At 53.2% G+C, this 18,929-nt stretch overlaps 1 protein-coding gene across 2 annotated transcripts; it reads right to left on the bottom strand.

Annotated features, from left to right (window-relative positions):
* Nucleotides 1-2,722: 2,722 nt before the first annotated feature.
* Nucleotides 2,723-18,915, bottom strand: POLR3C (RNA polymerase III subunit C). 2 transcript variants are annotated; one of them, XM_075908377.2, is made up of 15 exons: nt 18,773-18,915; nt 17,626-17,792; nt 16,618-16,873; nt 14,759-14,944; nt 14,450-14,538; nt 13,902-14,006; nt 12,961-13,053; nt 11,500-11,580; nt 9,137-9,188; nt 8,964-9,024; nt 7,886-8,036; nt 6,814-6,915; nt 4,846-4,895; nt 3,237-3,386; nt 2,723-2,991 (listed from the first exon to the last, which is right to left on the bottom strand). In XM_075908377.2, exons 2-15 carry the CDS (start codon nt 17,770-17,772, stop codon nt 2,910-2,912), a joined length of 1,605 nt encoding a protein of 534 aa, XP_075764492.1. In that variant the 5' UTR covers nt 17,773-17,792; nt 18,773-18,915; the 3' UTR covers nt 2,723-2,909. The 2 variants fall into 2 exon arrangements, with proteins under 2 accessions (XP_075764492.1, XP_089628910.1); XM_089772784.1 differs by lacking the exon at nt 18,773-18,915 and adding an exon at nt 17,888-18,401.
* Between the last annotated feature and the right edge of the window lie 14 nt (nt 18,916-18,929).

The following is an 18,929-nucleotide window of genomic DNA, read 5'->3' as shown; positions in this document are numbered from 1 at the left end:
TAGGGTCCAGAGTGACCTAGACAGAATAGAGGATTGGACCACAAGAAATCTGATGAGGTTCAACAAGGACAAGTGTAAAGTCCTGCACTTGGGATGGAAGAATCCCAAGCATTGTTACAGGCTGGGGACCAAATGGCTAAGTAGCAGCTCTGTAGAAAAGGACCTGGGGATTCCAGTGGATGAGAAGCTGGATATGAGTCAGTAGTGTGCCCTTGTAGCCAAGAAGGCTAATGGCATATTAGGGTGCATTAGGAAAAGTATTGCCAGCAGACCTAGAGAAGTGATTACTCCCTTTATTTGGCTCTGGTGAGGCAACACCTGGAGTATTGTGTCCAGTTCTGGGCCCCCCACTATAGAAAGGATGTGGACGGATTGGAGAGGGGCCAGCGGAGGGCGACCAAAATGATTCGGGGGCTGGAGCACATGACCTATGAGGAGAGACTGAGGGATTTAGGTTTATTTAGTCTGCAGAAGAGAAGAGTGAGGCGGGATTCGATAGCAGCCTTCAACTCCCTGAAGGGAGGTTCTAAAGAAGATGGAGAGAGGCTGTTCTCAGTAGTGACCGATGGCAGAACAAGGAGCAATGGTCTCAAGTTACACTGGGGGAGGTCTAGGTTGGATATTAGGAAAAAATATTTCACTGGGAGGGTGGTGAAGCGCTGGGCTGGGTTCCCTAGGGAGGGGGTGGAATCTCCATCCCTAGAGGTGTTTAAGTCTTGACTTGACAAAGCCCTGGTTGGGTTGATTGAGTTGGGATTGGTCCTGCCTTGGGCAGGGGGCTGGACTTCATGACCTCCTGAGGTCTCTCCCAGCTCTAGGATTCTAAGATTTCCAAAGGGGTCCGCACCTCCATGTAGGGGTCCACAAATGAAAGGCTGAGACCCATACGACTAGGGATGTAAGCGAGTTGACTACTCGCATTCTGCACCCCCTTGCTGCCTCTATATTAGAGGCAGCAAAGGGGGGGAGGGAGCAGGAGCCAGTGCTGGGGGGAGCCAGCTTAAATGATGGTTCCCTCCAGCACTGTCTATGCAGTGCTGCCTGCCCTCCCCCCCTTAGTAGGGTGGGGGAAGATGGGGGCCCAGAAGCAGCCTCTGCCCATGGCAGGCCCAGGCTCGCCACTGACAGAGGTTGCTCCGCATGCCACAGAGCAGCCCCTGCAGATGAGGGCTGCTGGACCTGGCACGAGCCGGCACTGAGCAAGCCTGGTTCAGTTCTGGCTTGCGCTGGGTCGGGGAGCTACCCCCGCTGTAGCTCTGCAGTTTAAATGTAGTAGAAGCCGAGCTACCTGCCTGCCTAGCTCTTACTACATGTAAACTGCAGAGCCGCAGTGGGGGGTGGCTCCTGGATCCAGTGCGAGCCACAACTGAGGCCTCCCCCTCATGGACTAAGCGTGGAGTTGCTACGAATTCTATCAGCTACACAATTAGTTAATTACTCGCTTCCTAACGACCCTGTGTAGGACTAGACAAGCTGCGGGCAATACCCGGCCTGTGAAGCTTCTGTTGGTCGCGAATCACCGTTCCTGGCCCATGGGAGCCGGGGGAAGCCGTGTCCCAGTCTACTAACCCTGGCGAACCACTTTTGTCTTATTGGCCACTGCAGCCCTGGAGAGCGAAACAGAAGGGCTAGTGCGATGAACCTAGTGCGTAATAAAACCTGCTGGGCCGGTGCGCTAACACAGGCAGCTGGCACTGCGCTCCAGAGCTCGCCGTTGGCTCGACTTCCTTTCTCAGCCTCCTGCAATTTTCCACCACCCTGTCTCACCCCACAGCCTGCGGAGGCTCTGCTTGCGCTGCAAACGGGGTGCTGACCCAGTGCCAGTGGGCATGCTGTGAAATTCTGGCCCAGATCCTACACGCCAGGCTGGGATCCTCCAGTCAACTGCAGCCCTTCCCCTGGGCCTGGGCCGAGAATTCCAGCTCGCGTGCTAAACGGAGAAGCCGTTAGCAGGAGTACTGTGTTGGCTGCGGCTCAGGCCCCCTGCCTTGCATGGCCACGAGGCCTCCTTACTGAAGGCTTAGCAGAGAGGTTTTGCAAGGAACCCAGTCCAGATGCAGCAAGCACCATGGGAGCTGGCCGTGGGGTGGTGCTCACAGCAGTCAGGGACTGAAAGGGTGGGGAACCTTTTTGGATCAGGAGCCATGAACCTATAGAAAAATCAGTAAAAACCCAACTCCCCCCAAAAAGCAAACCAACATTTCACAGACCTGGCCCTCGACTGAGAAACGGGGAAAAAAAAACCCGCGCCTCACTCACACAGTGCTTCAGGGAGCCCTTTGCTCTCCAGCCCCCAGAGGGAAAGAAAAGGGCATCGAGGTACAGGGCTTCCTCCAGCTCCGATTAATTCTTCTGGAGGCCGGCTAGTAGATTTTGGGGTGGGACCAAAACCGAGGGTGTGTGTGCAGGAGGAAGCTGCCAGGGTATAGGTATGGTCTGGGGCTGAGGGTCTGGGTAGGAGCTAGGGTGAAGGAGTGGGCGGGGGGCATGGAGGTGGAGGCTGGCTGCTATCCCCCCCGCCCACAGCGGGGAGCTAGCACTTGTGCTCCAGCCACGTGGGGTGGTGCTCAGGCTTGGAGCTTCCCCACGATGCTGGGTTCTCCGCCCCGCCCCCTTAGGCGGTAGAGACACCAGGCATATTTCACCCCCACCAGAGCTTACTGCCTGAGTGTTTCAGGACAGGGCAAGCAGGGTTTTTGTACCAGCCCCCTCCAGAAGCTAATCAGCGAGGTCAGCGGTTTATTTCCCCCTCCCCTCTATGTTAAACATACAGTAAAAATAAATAAAAACTCAGGCGAGCTGCCTGAAAACGGCCCCCGCCCAGGAAGCAAATGGGTCCACCCTGTGCCTGCAGCGCCATGACCGGCGCGGGGGGCGGGGGGGACGCGGTCAGCCAGCAGGGGGCGCCCTCAGAGCTTCTTCATGGTGCTTTCGATGTACGACTCCAGCACAAAGATGGTTTCGTCGACTTGATTCTCACTGGCGTCGATCCTACGCGTTTAAGGACAAGGGGAGGGAGAGCGTCACCAGAGTAAAGCTATTTACAGCCAGTCCGGCTTTAACTCCAGCCCCCGAGGTGGGGAAGTCGCGCTGTCCCTGGGGCAAGCTGGTGCCGACAGAGTGTGAAACTCGCCCACTAACAGAAACAGCAGTCCCACTGCCCAGCCTCCACCTAGTTCTCATTAGACCCACTCTCCCAAGAACCCCGATTCCCCTCCTCCCCCAGCTCCGCTCACTTGTTGACGTTGCGCTTGAGGCTCTCCAGCTGCTGGCGCTCCGGGGCTGTGATCATCTCCTCAATCTCTTGCAGCTGCCCCTCCTCGGCGCCCGTGGCCTGCATGGACGCGAGGATGGCCTCCACCCGCTGCGACTTCTCCAGCAAGCGCCTGAGGGCGAGGCGGACAACTCTGAGTGGCCGGCAAGATGCTGAAGCCTGTTCCTGTCGCTCAGGAGGGGCTAGGCAAGTTGCCTCCCTGCCTCCAAATCCACCACCTCCCTTCCATGGTCCTCATGAGTGTCTCTTTCTGGGCCCTCCCCATGCCTATTACCTCGTCCCCTCACTATGCTGCCAACTCTGGGGGCAGGAGCTGCATGGGCCAAGTATCACTGCGCTGTGGCTGTGCCAGTCTGTCTCCCTGGGGCTGTTGGTACTGTTGCATCTCCCCAGAGGGGGCACCCCACTGCAAAGCCTTTCCCCAAGGGCATTTACTCCTACAAGTTGAACTCTCTAGTCCAGCACGCTCTGGCCTGGCAACATCTGTGGTCCAGCAGGATTTTAGCTAGCCAGCTGGCCAAGTTTCCCACTGCCCCGTAAAGTCTGTTTGCAGCCCCCAGCCCTGGCTCCCAGGGTTGTGTGCTGTTATTTAGCTCTAATGTACTCTCAGAGCCCAGCAAGGCGTGGACGCATTGGTCATGCTGCTAGACAATATTGACCTTCTGGAGTCCGACAAATTCTCTGGTTCGGCATCAGTCAGGTCCCGAGGGAGCCGGACCAGAGCGGTTCAACCTGTAGTATGAAACCGGAGTGACCTACATTCCTTGGCTGACAGCATGGCTACGTCTAAACTGGCATGATTTCCCGCAAATGCTTTTAACGGAAAAGTTTTCCATTAAAAGCACTTGCGGAAAAGAGCATCTAGATTGGCACGGACGCTTTTCCGCAAATGCACTTTTTTGCGGAAAAGCGTCCATGCCAATCTAGACGCGCTTTTCCGCAAAAAAGCCCTGATCGCCATTTTCGCGATCGGGGCTTTTTTGCGCAAAACAAATCTGAGCTGTCTACACTGGCCCTTTTGCGCAACAGCTTTGCGCAAAAGGACTTTTGCCCGAACGGGAGCAGCATAGTATTTCCGCAAGAAGCACTGATTTCTTACATGAGATCGTCAGTGTTCTTGCGGAAATTCAAGCGGCCAGTGTAGACAGCTGGCAAGTTTTTCTGCAAAAGCAGCTGCTTTTGCCGAAAAACTTGCCAGTCTAGATACAGCCCATGTGTCTGCCTGTCTGCACCAGGATGAACATCCCAGTATAGATGATATTTCTCTTTAACTGTCTTGCCCTGCAAAACAGTCTTCGTTGCCATCCGTCTAGCTTCGACACCTCCTGGGCACCAAGACCCAGGTGCTCAATTATTTAGGCTCCTAACTTCCAATGGTAGCTAGGTACCTAACTCCCTTTGAAGATCTGGCCCTAGCTGTCCTACTAGCTGATGCCAGGTAAGTTCCATCTTGTAGACATCTCCCATTGGTGAGTTCCCCTAGTTACGACATTCACTCCGGAGGCCTGAGCTACTTGGCTCCCGCGTGACGACTTGGGCCAGGAGCTTTCAGCCCAGGTAGTGCGACTCACTTGTTCTCCTTGGTTTCGTACTGTCGCCTTTCTATCAGGTTGGCCACGCTCTGGGGAAAGGAAAGAGAGACACAAGAAGCAGGTGTGGGAGGATGGATACAAAGGAATGACACCGTCTGCTTTAATCTCTCCCCAAAGAGGGAGCGTGAGTGGGAATAGTGGGCCCCCAAGCTGGCTCCCCCAAAGCTTGCAGACAGGTCTCCTGCACCAGGAGCTGCAAAGCCGGCCAGCATCGGGGTGCGAGTGGGATGGATGTTACAGTCCCTGCTCTAGCACAGGGGGCTGGAAACGGTGCAGGAAGGCAGTGGAAACCCACCTCCCTCCATGGTACCGTCATGTGCAATTGCTGGGGATGGAACTTGAATTCATGCCGTTAAAGGCAGCAGCTGCATCTGAGAGGGTTTATCATCCATCCCAAGCAGGAACCTCCACCAGCGTGGCCAGAGGAAGTCAGAAATGCAGCCTCGGTGCTCCGAGCCCCTCTCACAAGCTAAGCAGGGCCAGGTGAGGTCCCTGCTCTGCTGACAGCCCTCCCAAGCAGGCAGACAGCGAAGGGGGAAGTGGCCTCCTGGACTGCAATGCCCCAGACCAGCAGCAGAGGGCACTGTGGTGAGCTGACAGGCAACACTGACCCACTCCCAGCTGGCTTTTTCCAGGCACCAGGGGACCAACCCCTTGCCCAGGCGGGAACGTGCCAAGGGACAGTCTGCTTCCTACGATTCTCTGCCGGGTTGCGGAAGGTCCCATGCCCTGTCCTTTGGGGCGCCTCTCACAATCAAGGGGGCTGCGTTTCAGTAGCTGATTGATCCCCCCATGTTGGTAAATCGATATGGGTGAAAGACTCTATGCGCCTGGCAATGTTTCTCTCCATGTTGTAGGGCAGTGGTCCCCCACCTTTGGGGGCTGCCGGGGGTGGGGCTGCTCACATGCCAGACACCCGGGGGCGGGGCCGCACACGCACCTGGGGGCGAAGCCACCCATATGCTGCGTGCCCGGAGCTGGCGCCACCCATGTGCCACACTCCTGGGGCTGGTGCCACAACTGTGCTGCACACCCAGGGGTGAGGCCGCCCATACGCCGCGCGCTTGGGGCCGGAACAGACCATGTCCCATGCGCCCAGGAGCCGGCAATGCCCATACGCCGTGCGCCCAGTGGCGGGGCCGCCCATGTGCTGCGCGCCTGAGTCAGCACCGCCCATATGCTGCAAGCCCGGGGCTGGCACAGCCCTTGTGCCGCTCACCTGGGGGCGGGGCCACCCGTGCTGCACGCCCAAGGCCGGCGCTGCCCCTATGCCGCATGCCTGGCCCGGCACCACCCATACGCCTCACGCCTGGGACCGGCACAGACCTTGCGCCGCGCACCCAGGGGTGCGGCCGCTTAACCGCCGTGTGCCCGGGGCCAGCACTGCCAATGCGCCCAGGGTCTGACTCCACCCATGCGCCGCGCGCCTGGGGGGGGACCGGCTCCGATCACTTGGCAGGTGCACAGAAATGGCCCAGCGGGCGCCATGGCACCCGCGGGCACCACACTGGGGACCACTGTTGTAGGGTCTCTGACAGTCCAACTTAGACCAGGTCTACACTGGGGGAGAAATGCAATTTAAGCTCATGTAGCTTATTATTAAATAACATTTCTCCAGTGTCCCCATTATGGGAAGTTGAGGGGAGAAACTCCCCTGTAGACTTCTCCTACTCCTCGCAGGGTTGACAGGGGCACCATCAGCGTTTGATTTGGCAGGTCCTTACTAGAACTGCTAAATCAAACTCCATGAGATGGATCTCCAGAGCGCTGATCTCCAGGTAAGTATAAATAAGGTCTTAGCTTCGCTGTGCCCAACTGCTGTTGCAACATGGAATCAGAGAGCAGGCCAGGAGTGGGAATAAACCTAAGGAACAGAAGGGGTGTGAAGAACAGTGTGATTTGCACTAGCGCCAGTGTCATTTAGTTGGCCAGGGAATCATGGGGTACCTTATAACACCTGTGCAGTAGCATCCGCGCAGAGGACAGAGTGTTCACCGTGTACAGATAGAACGTCCTGGAGGGCGCATGGTCTGGAGTCTTCGGAATCTCCTGTTTGCATGCAGGAAAGAAGAGAGAAGCAGCGTGAGGTGTGTTTTATGGCCTCTGGGTGGAAGGTGTCTGTCTGTTCTCTCTGCGTGCTTCGTTCTAGCTTCCCCTGGGGACCAAGCAGTCATCATTCTTAGCAAAGAGACAGCAGGTGTGTAGGCCAGCCCACCTGAGCCCCTAGCAATTAATAACTTGCCATATGATTCTGGGAAAGTCACTGCACCTTTAGAGGCCTTGGTTTCCCCAGCTGCAAAACGCAGGGAAGGACACCTGCCCAGATCGCTGGTGGTAGCACTGAGGACCTGTGCTTGGAAGCTGTCGATCGACACATATCGCACGTTACTATTATTAGGGGGATCTGATGGTCATGGGAGAACTCCTAGCCTTCACATCCTCCTCAGGCAAGGAGTTCCACAGATTGACAATGCGCTGTGTGAAGAAGAACTTCCTTTTATTTATTATTTATGTATTAAACCTGCTGCCCATTAGTTTTATTTGGTAACCCCTAGTTCTTATATTATGGGAACAAGTAAATAACTTTTCCTTATTCACTTTCCCCACACCACTCATGACTTTATAGACCTCTATCATATCCCCTCTTAGTCTCCTCTTTTCCAAGCTGTACAGTCCCAGTCTCTTTAATCTCTCCTCATATGGGACCCGTTCCAAACCCCTAACCATTTTAGTTGTCCTTCTCTGAACTTTTTCTAATGCCAGTTTATCTTTTTTAAGATGAATGGAAACTAAGATCCCACCCCACTGCTCTCTAACTACTAGACCACACTCCCACCCTTGAGTTCAGAATGGAAGCCAAGCTTTCTGGCTTTCAGCCCCTGCTCTGAGGGGTTTGGAACCCGGAATTCCATCTCTTTGCACTAACCAAACCACCTTCCTGCATCTGCATTCACCTCCATATTCTGTACACCCTGTTTGCGACACACTCCGCTCACCTCTGGGTGACAGAGATTCTCACCTGCAGAGACACAAAGTTCTCGGAGAGCATTTTATACAGTATGTCCTTTGCCTCCTTGGCAGGAATCATGGCAAAATCTTCCACTTGTTTCTGTTCCAAATGTTTCTTCCGCAGAACCAGACGGAAGATCCTGGCGCAGCGGGAACCAAATCTAGATGGGGCAGCAACACAGCAGCTCACACACTCTGGGGAAGGATAGCCACATCCACACATGGGCATCGGAGAGTTAAGAAAGTTCCTACATTAATACTTCAGAGAAAAAAGCATCTTGTGTGGTGGAGAGGGAATGAAATCCCGACTTCGGAGCCACAGGCTCAAACCAGATCAGACCACTGGTCCTTTGGGTCCCGTACCCAGTGTCTGGACCAGTAACCAATGCTTTAGAAATGCACACATGGAAATAAAATGTGTCTGCGGGTGAATGACGCAGCTGTCACTAAATCGTCACTCAGCAGCGTTCCTTTCCCTAATTCATGAGAGCCAGGCTAAAGAGTGAGCCGGCTGTAGTATCTCATCTCAACAAATGTCACCTTCCTATTTATTTAATGGTGGCAGAGAGAGAGCCTCGAATCATAAATATTGTCAACATACAACTGGATGAGGTGGGACCCGATCCTGAGATAGATCAGTTACCAAAACTGATGGGAGCTCAGCACCTCTTAAGACTGGATCCTTCCTCTTAAACGAAAGGACGGAGATTGTGGAGGATACTCCAACGGCTGAGCTGAAACTTTGTCACTGTAGCTGTATGGACAGACCAGGCAGGAGACACAGTCTCTTTTAATGGGCTAGCAAATATTGATATTATATCACCCATGAGTTTCTCATAGCTATGCCTTGGACAGAGTAACACGAAGATTAACAAACAATGTTCCCTCTCATCTTTTCCATCCATGTGCAGATGAATTTTTATGTGCACCGAGGCATGTGTGAATGTGCACCACCAGCAGAAACACAAACCAAGCTGTGGGTAATTTGCTTATCAGCTGGGCAGCATCAGAATCTCTCCTGAGTGGTCACACAAGCGCCCAGCTTACAGGGAACACGCTCACAAGCTGCAATCAAACAGCTGCTTTACCTCTCCTGGACGATGGATTCCAGCGTTGCTGTTGCCAAAGATGCAAGGGCCTTGTGGAGATCTGAGCAGTGCACGTCAAGGTACCACACGTGAATGACCAGGGTTGTACAATGCCACGTAAGCCCCGAGACCAGCCCTATACTGCCCAGAGTAGATTTCTCAGTAAAGGATACTGATGACGTACATGCCCCCGCCACTATCCCCGGATTTACCGACAAACTCCAGCTACAAGGAAATAAAAGGGTTAAATGTTTACAAAGACTATTACAATTCTGAAAAAACTGGTTTGTTTTAAGAAAAAATACCAACCCCACCCTTAATGGTTAGAGGGGGCAGTCATTTTTGATGGGGAGGGACTCCAAGAACTCTGGAAGTGGTCAAGGGCCACTCTCTTCCATGATATTAATGGAGAGGCTGTGGGGTCTGGGACGGAGCTTGGGTGAAGAAGGGAGCTTGCAGTAAGGGATTGCGATGCAGGAGGGGGTGTGGGGTCTGTGAGGGAGTTTGGGTAAAGGAGGGGGTTGTGACCTAGGGCAGCAGATGGAGGTGCAGGAGGGGTGCAGAAATTTGGATTGTGACCTAGGGCAGGATACTGGGGTATAGGGTCTGAGAGAGGGTTGAGGTTTGGGTTGTGACCTAGGCCAGAAAGGGGTTGTGACCTGGGGAAGGAGATTAGGGGCAGAGTTTGGGAGGGGGATGGGTGCAGGAGAGAGAGGGAAGAGGGTTTGGGTTATGTGGGGTAGGGAAGCAGAGGGTTGGGGAAGAGGGATGGTCGGGGGTGCCAGAGGCAGGCTCTGGCCGGGAGACTTACCTGAGTGACTCCTGGCTAGTAGCCCCAGCATATTTCTCAGGCAGGCTGCCTGCCTGCCCAGCCATGGCAGGGGCCATGTGGGTCTGGAAGGGGAGGGGTACTTTACAAGCTGCCTGTTCTTTAAACAGACAGCTCCCATTGGCCAGAATCCAGCCAATGGAACCATGCTGGAGGCGGGGGCAGTGCGCAAAGCTCCTCTGCCCTGCCCCCGGAACTCATAGCAGTTCAAAGACAAACATCGCCCTGCAGCCATTTTTCTGAGTGGTGTGCACAGGGGTGGAGCAGGCAGGGAGCCTGCCTGAGGCTCCCTGCGGGCCGGACCAGTGGCTTGGCAGGATGGATCCGACCCGTGAGCCGTATTTTGCCCAGCCCTGGTTAGAGGATGTTTCCACAGTCTATTATTAATAGTCATGTTCTCATGATGTTTAAGTGTTCATTGGAAACTTTTTCTTTTCACAGTTCCTCCTCCCAGAGACAGTTATTCTGACCTAGAGAGAACTACAGGATGAAACTGACTAGAAACAGAGCGTGAAACTGACAAGTGCCTCTCTTCACTGTCTATGCTGAGTAAGGTGAAGAAACCAAAGCTCTGATCCTACAAACACTTAAGCAGATGGGTAGCTTTGCTTATGCGGATAATACCACTCACTCTAATGGGTGTCCATTCACATGGAGAGCGGGACCAGATAAATTCTTCTGGAGGGGCTGGGGGCTATTCAATTTTGTGTGGATCCCTAGGTCCAGAGTGGAGCCAAAAATTAGGGTATCAGAGTGCATGAGAAGGCTGTGAGTTAAGGCAGGGGATTGAGTACACAAGGGGACCCAGGGCAGGAGTGGGAGTGAGCTCAGGGCAGGTGGTGGGAATAGTAGGTCTAGGCAGACATCAGAGTGCAGGAGGAGGCTCAGAGTGGGAGGTTGTGGTGGAGTCCAGCATCTGGTCAGGATTTAGGGTGGGGGAGAAGGTTCAAGGCTGGGCAGGAAATTGGGGTATGGGGCAATTACCTCAGGCAGCTCCCCTTTGGTAGCCCAGGCTCTGGGGAAGGAAGGGGGCAGGTGGCTCTGCGTGCTGCCCTGGACTCCCTGCCTTGCCCCCTGAGGCTCCCATTGGCCCCAATTCCCAGCTCATGGGAGTTATGGGGGTGGAGCCTGCAGGTGAGGGACGCGTGTGGGCAGAGCTTCCTGTGCTTGCAGCTAAATAATATATGGAGATATACCTATCTCATAGAACTGGAAGGGACCTTGAGAGGTCATTGAGTCTAATCCCCTGCCTTTATGGCAGGACCAAGTACCATCCCTGACAGATTTGCCTCAGATCCCTAAATAGCCCCCCTCAAGGACTGAACTCTCAACCCTGCATTTAGCAGGCCAATGCTCAAACCACTGAGCTATCCCTGCCCCCTAAATAAGCAGAAACTGATCTCCCCTCCAGAGCAGCAGGAGCAGCGGGAGTCCACCCCACTCCCACCAAGCAGGGCCACAATGCAGAGGCCTTAGTGGTTGCAACCCAGAGCCCCACAAAAAGAACTGCTGTCTTGGTAGCCTGGAAATCCTTTTGTGGGACCCTCCTTAGCCTGGGGCAATGGGCTGAATCCCCTAAAGCCCCTTTCTTAACCCAGCCCTGATAGAGAGGACTGCAAAATTAGGGCACTAAATCAGAACTGGACCACAGGGGAAAATCCTGTTCAAAACCAAATGTAACCAAATCATACATGAAGCATTTCTTACCGGGTCATCGGCTAGCAAAGTGAGATACTGATCCAGAATTTGTTTCACAATGTTGTATCCTGCTGGAAGAGACCTGAATATCTGTGGAAACAGCCAGAACACGTGCGCTATTAGCACTTAAGACGACCAACAATAAAACAGTAGGTGGTTCCTGGTTGGAGGCCCACAGAACCCTCAGGCAGGCTCCCTGGCTGCTGCGGCCCTATGTGCCGGTCAAGGCGGCCAGTGGGTGGAGAGAGCATGTCTCTGTGCAGTGCACCCCTTTTGGGGAAGGGTGTCCACGTTTATCACTATATTGCATCTTGCCCACCCTCGACATTCTTGTGGCTCTTCTCTGAACGCTCACCAATTTAGCAACAGCCTTCTTGAATTAGCAACACCAAAATTGGCCGCAGCATTCCAATCACAAGCTTACTAGTGTATAGGGGCAAGGCTATGTTACGAGGACAGATCGACTGAAGCTATGCAGTTGCAGTGGTGGTAGTAGTGTACCGACGTAGCTTAGAGCTACTTACTGCAGGGTCCACAGAAAAAACTCTCCTGTCTGTTCCCCTTACTCATCTCATTCTGCTGGAGTACCAGAGTCAACTGGGGAGTGATCGGTGGTCAATTTAGTGGGTCTTTACTACGGATGTGTTAGGATACACGGTTAAATGGTTAACTGATGAGCCTGGGCTCATTGGCTCATCTTCACAGAGGCAGCAGTGTGTATGTGGGGGAGCAGGCAGCTCTGCGTAAGCCAGAGCTCCCAGGGAGCCGCCTCCCACTCCACACGTAAATGTGTAGTGGTTACACAATTACCAAAAAACCTGCTTTTTAACATCCTTAGTTTTTATTAGACTTGTGAAATCAATGACCGGTAGGTCGATCCCCTCAGTGTTGATCCACCTTGTCGTGGAGACAAGCCCTAATATAGAGGAAAACCACCTTTCTTTTCCTCCTTGAGCCTGCCTTGTGTATACAGCCAAAGATCACGTCAGACCTTTTGGCCACCGCGTTGTACTGAGAGCTCACGTTCACTTATTGTAGTTTCAGTCAATGGCCTCCAAATGTTTTTCAGATTCTCTGCTTCCCAGGAGAAATCCCCCCTCCCCCAGTGTAAGTATGGCCTACTTCCTTGTTCTGAAACTTACACCTTTACAGTTAGAACCAGGAGTCCTCCTCTAGCCACCCGACAGCTCCTCAAGAGTGCAGTTGAGACTGTATGCAAACCAGAGGAGAGAGCAGGAGATGCTCTCACACTCATGACCCAGCCTTGATGTCTAAAATGGTGGGTTGCCGTGTCATTTGATAACACCATGTCCTGTAGCTTGTTCTGTGTCTGTACAGTGCCCAGCATCAAGGGGTCCCCTGGTGCAGGACAGGACTGCGATCACAATGCAGATACGTAACAGTGGCCAAGGGAATATAATTATCCGTATCCAATTTCTATGGAATGTACCAAATGCTGCCAAAACTCACCTCGTTGGAAGACAGGGGCTGCGTGTAAGGTGCATTGGAGGACGTGGTAATTTCACTCATTCTCAGCATAGTCCGCACGATTTCACTGCTAGTCTGTTTAAAAAGGAAGGAAACAGCCGTTAGATCTTGACAGAACCTCTGTTCACACGCTGTTCCCCCATCAAGAACCGTGGTGCTCCAAATTCAGCTGTCAGCCTCCAGTAAGAGCTAGGTTGCATGAGCCTCCAGCCACTCCACGTGAGTCTGGTTACGTGCCCCACTGCACTGACAGCAAAACCACCCCAGTGCACTGGCCCAGTGACCGGAGCGGGAGAGGGGGCGCAGCTGCCCCAGGGCCCGGAAATTCAAAGGGGCCCAGGCCTCCTGGCCACTACTACTGCTCTTGTGGCAGTGTCCGGAGCCCTGGGTCCTTTAAATTGCCACTGGAGTACCACATGCTCTGGGCAGCATTAAGGGCTGTGGGGAGAGGTGGGAGGAGGGGAACAGCCCAGCCCCCTGGCTCCCCCCAACCCTGCCCCTTCCATCCAAGGCCCTGCCCCTTCGGGGGGGGAGCATAATTGCCCACCCCCACACTTTGCTCAGGGCCCCACAGAGACTGTCAGCGCCCCTGCCAATGCAGGAGAAGTGAAAGATGCTCTGGGAGAGCAACATATGGCTTAGCAGCATGTAGAACAGGTGTGTACGCTTCAAGATACTGGAGCAGCTAGGTGGTGCGTTTAAGAGCACTGACTGAAACAAGAACTTGGTCCAACTCCTGTAAGTAGCAGCAACCCGTGCCTGAGATTTCAGAAGAAGGTGACCCCTTGCAGCATTTGGCTAGTATCTAGAAGCATGAGATTTGAAGCTTTTAACATATAACTGCAGAGATTGTGATCACCAAATTCCTGCTCCTGTTCCCCAGAGTAACCCTGCTGAGGAAGTTCCCGATCACTTCTGTGTACCTGGTCCATCCTGTTGGCCACTGCGCTGACTATGGCTTGGTCTCGGAAGTACTGGTGGAACCGATCGATGTTGGCTTGCCAGTAAATGCCGTCGTCGGGCGGGGGCTGAGAAGAAATGGTGGACAGAGAAGGAATCGCTGATGCTGGTTTATTGGTTGCAGAGTCAGATGCTTGTTTGAGGAAGAGGCACCCTTTGCTGAGGGATACTGAACACCTGGCAGGCACCCTGCAGCTTGCTGGGAGCTGCCGGGGTCTAGAAGAGTTGAATTAATGTGAAATTGAACCATGACAGCGAGGTTACAAACTGGCTGATGGGCAGACTGACTATGCCACACAACGGCCTCTAGAACACAGGCTGTTCAGCAGCCCTACCCTGAGGGTAGATACTATGCACAGTGGACCCCTTGGTATCCCTGCTTGTTTTCATTGGCTACGCAGGATATGGACCCAAAGGTCAGATACTCGGAGAGACTGCTAAGCTCTCCGCTACCGCCAAGACCATCGCTGGCCTGCATGCAAGCCAAGGAGCAGCAGCCTGTTAGCAGTACCTCTTTGCTGTCTGCATCTTGCTTCTGCCTTTTTGCTTTGTGCTCACTCTTCTCTTCATCATCAAATGATCTTCTCCTTTTCCCTTTCCCTGTGGGCCAAAGACACGGCTCTTCTCTGAATACCAGCACTGCAGTTTTGCATTCAGGTCAGAAAGCACTTTGCTGATGACCCAGATATCCCTCCCCCGGGGAATGTGGTGACAACGTTCCCATCCCCCCTGTCTGTCCGTCCCCCCATGGCATTCTAAATGCAAGCTACTCAAATATCAGAGGTTATGCAAAACAATGGAGATTCTGACAGCTCCTTACCTATGAGATTCAGGGTGGGGACCAGATACATGTCCTTCTCATTAACTGCCAGAGTGGGTGCTGGAGGGGGTGGTGCAGCCGAAGCCTTGGAAATTTCAGGGGCCACCGGGCATCTCTGAATGAAGTGCGTGTCTGCTAGGCGCACAAATGTGTTGGAGACTTCAGCATAGTCCATAGTTTTCCCATCTGGGCAAAAGGATCCCAAGGAGAACATAATCGATCATCATGACTAATATTCTCTCACATCTTTTCCATCCAAGTGTGGAATAAATGCACCAAAGCATGTGTGAATGTGCACCACCAGGAGAAACAAAAACCTAGCTGTGGGTGCTCTGCTAATCAGCTGGGCAGCATTGGAATTTCTCCTGAGCATCTGCACAAGTGCTCAGCTCACAGGGAACAGTGATCATGACCTCAAACACCAGTTGCTGCTGCACCCAGACAGGATCAGGCCCCATCACTGTCTTTAAGAGACTTACAACCAGGGAAATGCAAGAAAGAGCTTGGAATCCGATCTACATTTATCACCCTCCACCCACTCATTCCAGCTGACTTCATACTCTGGGCCAAATCTGCAAAGGTGACGAGGGATTTGGGTGCCTCAGTTTCTAGGTGGCAAGTAAGAGGGGCCAAGCAGGTCTTTTTAATGTGTCACAAATTGGGCCCCCCAAATCACTAATCACCTTGAAAAATCTTAACCGGTCTTTCTGCTTTCTCTCCCCTCACCCACCTTTCTAGAAGCATGGGCCTTCTCTCTGCCCCTCTGCACAGCTCACAGATGGAGGTGCAAGAACCTTTTCCTATGCTGCTAAAACACCTGAAACATTTTCTGTATAATTTCTTCTCCACTCCCCACATCTTGCAGGGGCTTCCCTCAGCCCCTCTCTTTGCTACTGTGCCCAGTAGGGATGTGAACAACTAGTCAACTATCCGAAAAGCAAATGCTTATTGGATAGTCAACACGCTAGTCGACTAGTCGCTCCTTGCCCCTTGCTGCATCTATCGAAAAGAAAGCAGCAGTAAGGTGGCGGGGAAGATGGGGTGCTTCAAAGCAGCAGTTCCATGTGCAGCCTGGGGTTGCCACTTTGAAACGCCACGTGCAGCCCAGGCTCCACACGGCACTGCTGATGATAGGCTCCCACAGCGTTTCAAAATGGCAGCGCCACATGGAGCACAGGGTTAGCCTGATAACCAGTGTTTACACTCTGGAATCTGTATAGCACTTGTCATTTGGTTAAATGTTTTTATGCCCACTGTACAGGTGGGGAAGCTGAGGCATAGCAAGGGGGTCTCTCTAGGTCATACAGTGAGCCAGTGGTAGAGCAGAGAATGGACTCCCAGGTCTCTCTACCATGCTGTCTCTACACATGTCTACTGAGAGAAAAAGAGAGTAAAACACACAGCAAAATAAATCATAGTCAAATGGTCTGAGCACAGGCCTGGGAGCTAATTCTGTTCCCAGCTTTGACAGTGATTCATTGTTTGAGCTTTGGCAGTGCCTGCTTCGCCTCGTGCCTCAGTTTCCACATGCTATAGCATGTGGATCACAATACTGATCTCTCCTGAAAATGCTTGGAAGCATCAGTGTTGTGTACTGCCTCTTGAAGATGCTCCATCCGGACCTGACCTAAAGCCCCCTGAAGTCAATGGAAAGATTCCCATTTACTTCAGTGGACTTTAGACCAGGCCCTCCATCCAGCTGGAAGCCATCCAATCCCCTTTCGTTGTGTACAGAACTTGAACACTGTGGTAGCATGAAGCATCAGCTCAGCAGCCTCAAAACTTGCCAGATAGATAAGGCGCTGCAGCAAAACGTTTCCGCTCCCTTTTCAAGCTGTCTCCACACCCCACTGGCTCACCCTCCATAGTTTCCGTCAGCCTGTCTGCAACCTTCTGCACCACAGCGCTCATGGTCATTTTGCCGTTCAGCAGCAGCTCCTCCACGATCAATTCACCCATGTCGCTGTAGAGGGTCTTGGCAGTATAGATGTAACGTGGATACCGCAGGATCCTCAGCACCCGACTGCACAGAGCTTCGTACTCCACAATGCCTCGCTTCTGCAGCTGGTAGGTCACCAGGTTATGTTGAATGAGGACACAGAGAGCTTTCTTAACCTGCACATGCCAGAGAAAGGAATGAGAGCAGTACTTGGGGGAAAATCAACCCTCATGCTTGAGGTCTGATCACCTCAAGGATCAGGAAGGGAATGCCCTCCCCTCCTATATTTAGGTGCTTTAGCTCCATCCATAGTCTCAGGAAGGGCCATTAATTTCCCAATTAGCACTGATCATTAACAATGAAAGATAAAGCTACTGAGCATTCACCAGATCATCTTTATTTGGAAGAGAGCAGGGTGATGTTTGACATTCCTCAGGGGCTAACAGAATTAAGAGAAGAAGAAACCTGGGAGATCTTGTCCTAATCAAGGCAGGGCCTGGGAATCTCAACTGTAGTCCTGACTCACAGTGCGACTTTAAGCAAGTAAGCTTCACTTCCTTATTCTTTACAAGCTGCACTAACTTCATCTCTTGTCCTCTCCACACTCTGTTACACTAAATTAGACCACCAGCCTTCCCTTCTGGGGAGAGGTAAGAGCTCAGAACCAATCTGTTAAAGCCAATGACAAAACTCCCATGGATTGCAATTGGTACTGTTAAAGAAACAGATTTGGTTTTAAGGAGACATGTTCAAATTCTAATTTGCCTTTTGCAAACGCATTTGGAATAACAGAATCCTTCAGGAGCCCTAGAAATGGTGACAGACAAGTTTTAATGAGCAAATAATAGTTCAGTCAGCTCTGCTGAGTAGCATTTATCTAGCATCTGTGATCCAAGGGAGGATAACTCCTAGCGGATTCTAGACATACCTGATCTAGCAACATCCCTGTGTCCTTGGCAATCACTCTCAGTGGCTGGCTGCCTGTTTTGATAAGGTGAGTCCCTATCTTTTCCACGATCTCGCCAAAATGTTCTTGCAGCAGGAGGGAACAGAGTTTAATTTCTGCTTGAGTCATCTTGCCGTCAAATTAAAATACTAGAAGGATATGGGGGAAAAACATTTATTAAAATTCTTATCAGGTGAGACAGGAGAGTGCAGGAAATGTGCTGGTGGGACGCAAAGATTTTCACCTCTCAAGTCGCCTGTTTGATTTGGTCTATCAGCAGAGACCAAAAGTTGTTCCCAATTCAGGCTTGAGAGGAATGCAGTGGGTTCGAGGCTCAGCTCAAATAAAAAATGCCTTCACAGCCAGTCCGCTTTAAGTCAAACCGGGCAGGCACGCAAGCACACCCAGCAAGCACCGAATGAGCCACGGCGAGGAAACACAGACTATCCCCCGAGATGATCCCGGCAGGGCAGAGTGGGGGAAACGTGTCACACGCTTCCCTAGGGCTGCACCAGTTCTGCAGGGAATCGGGCTCGCCAGTGGGGTGGCCGGGTGTTGAAGCGGACAGTCCAGGATTTGAGCCTTCTGTGGGGGAACCCAATGGAGACAATAGAACGGAGACAAGGGACGGGTCCGGTCTTTGCTACACGAGAGGCCGCGGGCATTGTGACGTCATGGACATTGTGACGTCACGTCCAGGGGTTCTGTGGAAACCACCTGGCAACCCTGCTGGGCCGTTGGGCGTTGATTTTAAAATGGGGCCTGCCCCGTGGGCAGCACTAGGGGAGCTAACGAACCCCTGGGGGGAGAGTAGCACGGGGGGGGGAAGGAGAAAGCGGCGGGGGGGGGGGGGGGTCTAGCGAAGCCAAGGACCGGCGGGCGGGCGCCGAGAGCTCAGCAAACAGCCCTTCGCGGCTCAGCGGTGCGGCCCCATGGCCAGGACAGGGCGCCCCCTCGGCGGCGGGATGCCCGAGCTCCGCTGCCCGACCTTGGACGGTGACAGGGATGAGCCGGCATGGGGCTGGGGGGCAGGCCGCTCCGGCTGCCTTCATGGAGCGGCCTCCACAGTTCCTTGCCCCCCCCGGCCAGGCAGAGCCCCCTCCCCCGTTGCCTCAGGGCTCCCACTCACCTGGGATCTCAAATTGGGGAGGGGAGACGCCTAGGCCCCTGCGGCAACCATAGCAACCCCTTCCACTTCCGGCTCAACGCGGGTTACTTCCGGTCGCCTGCCATGGCTGCGATCCGCCCTGGAGGCCGTCAGGGCTACAGCGCCGCTCTACCCGCCC

This window comes from Pelodiscus sinensis, chromosome 22 (assembly GCF_052426305.1).
Source record: "Pelodiscus sinensis isolate ZL-2025 chromosome 22, ASM5242630v1, whole genome shotgun sequence".
NCBI lineage: Eukaryota > Metazoa > Chordata > Testudines > Trionychidae > Pelodiscus > Pelodiscus sinensis.
Note: the sequence above shows the minus strand (reverse complement) of the source record. Positions and strands in the feature narration are given on the sequence as shown.

Coding starts and splice junctions, on each gene's coding strand:
- POLR3C (XM_075908377.2), bottom strand. CDS start 17,772: ATGACTCAAGCAGAAATTAAACTCTGTTCCCTCCTGCTGCAAGAACAT. Junction 6,916..7,885: donor AGAACTTTGTGTCTCTGCAG/GTGAGAATCTCT, acceptor GCATGCAAACAG/GAGATTCCGAAGACTCCAGA. Junction 4,896..6,813: donor TACTGCACAGGTGTTATAAG/GTACCCCATGAT, acceptor TCCTTTCCCCAG/AGCGTGGCCAACCTGATAGA.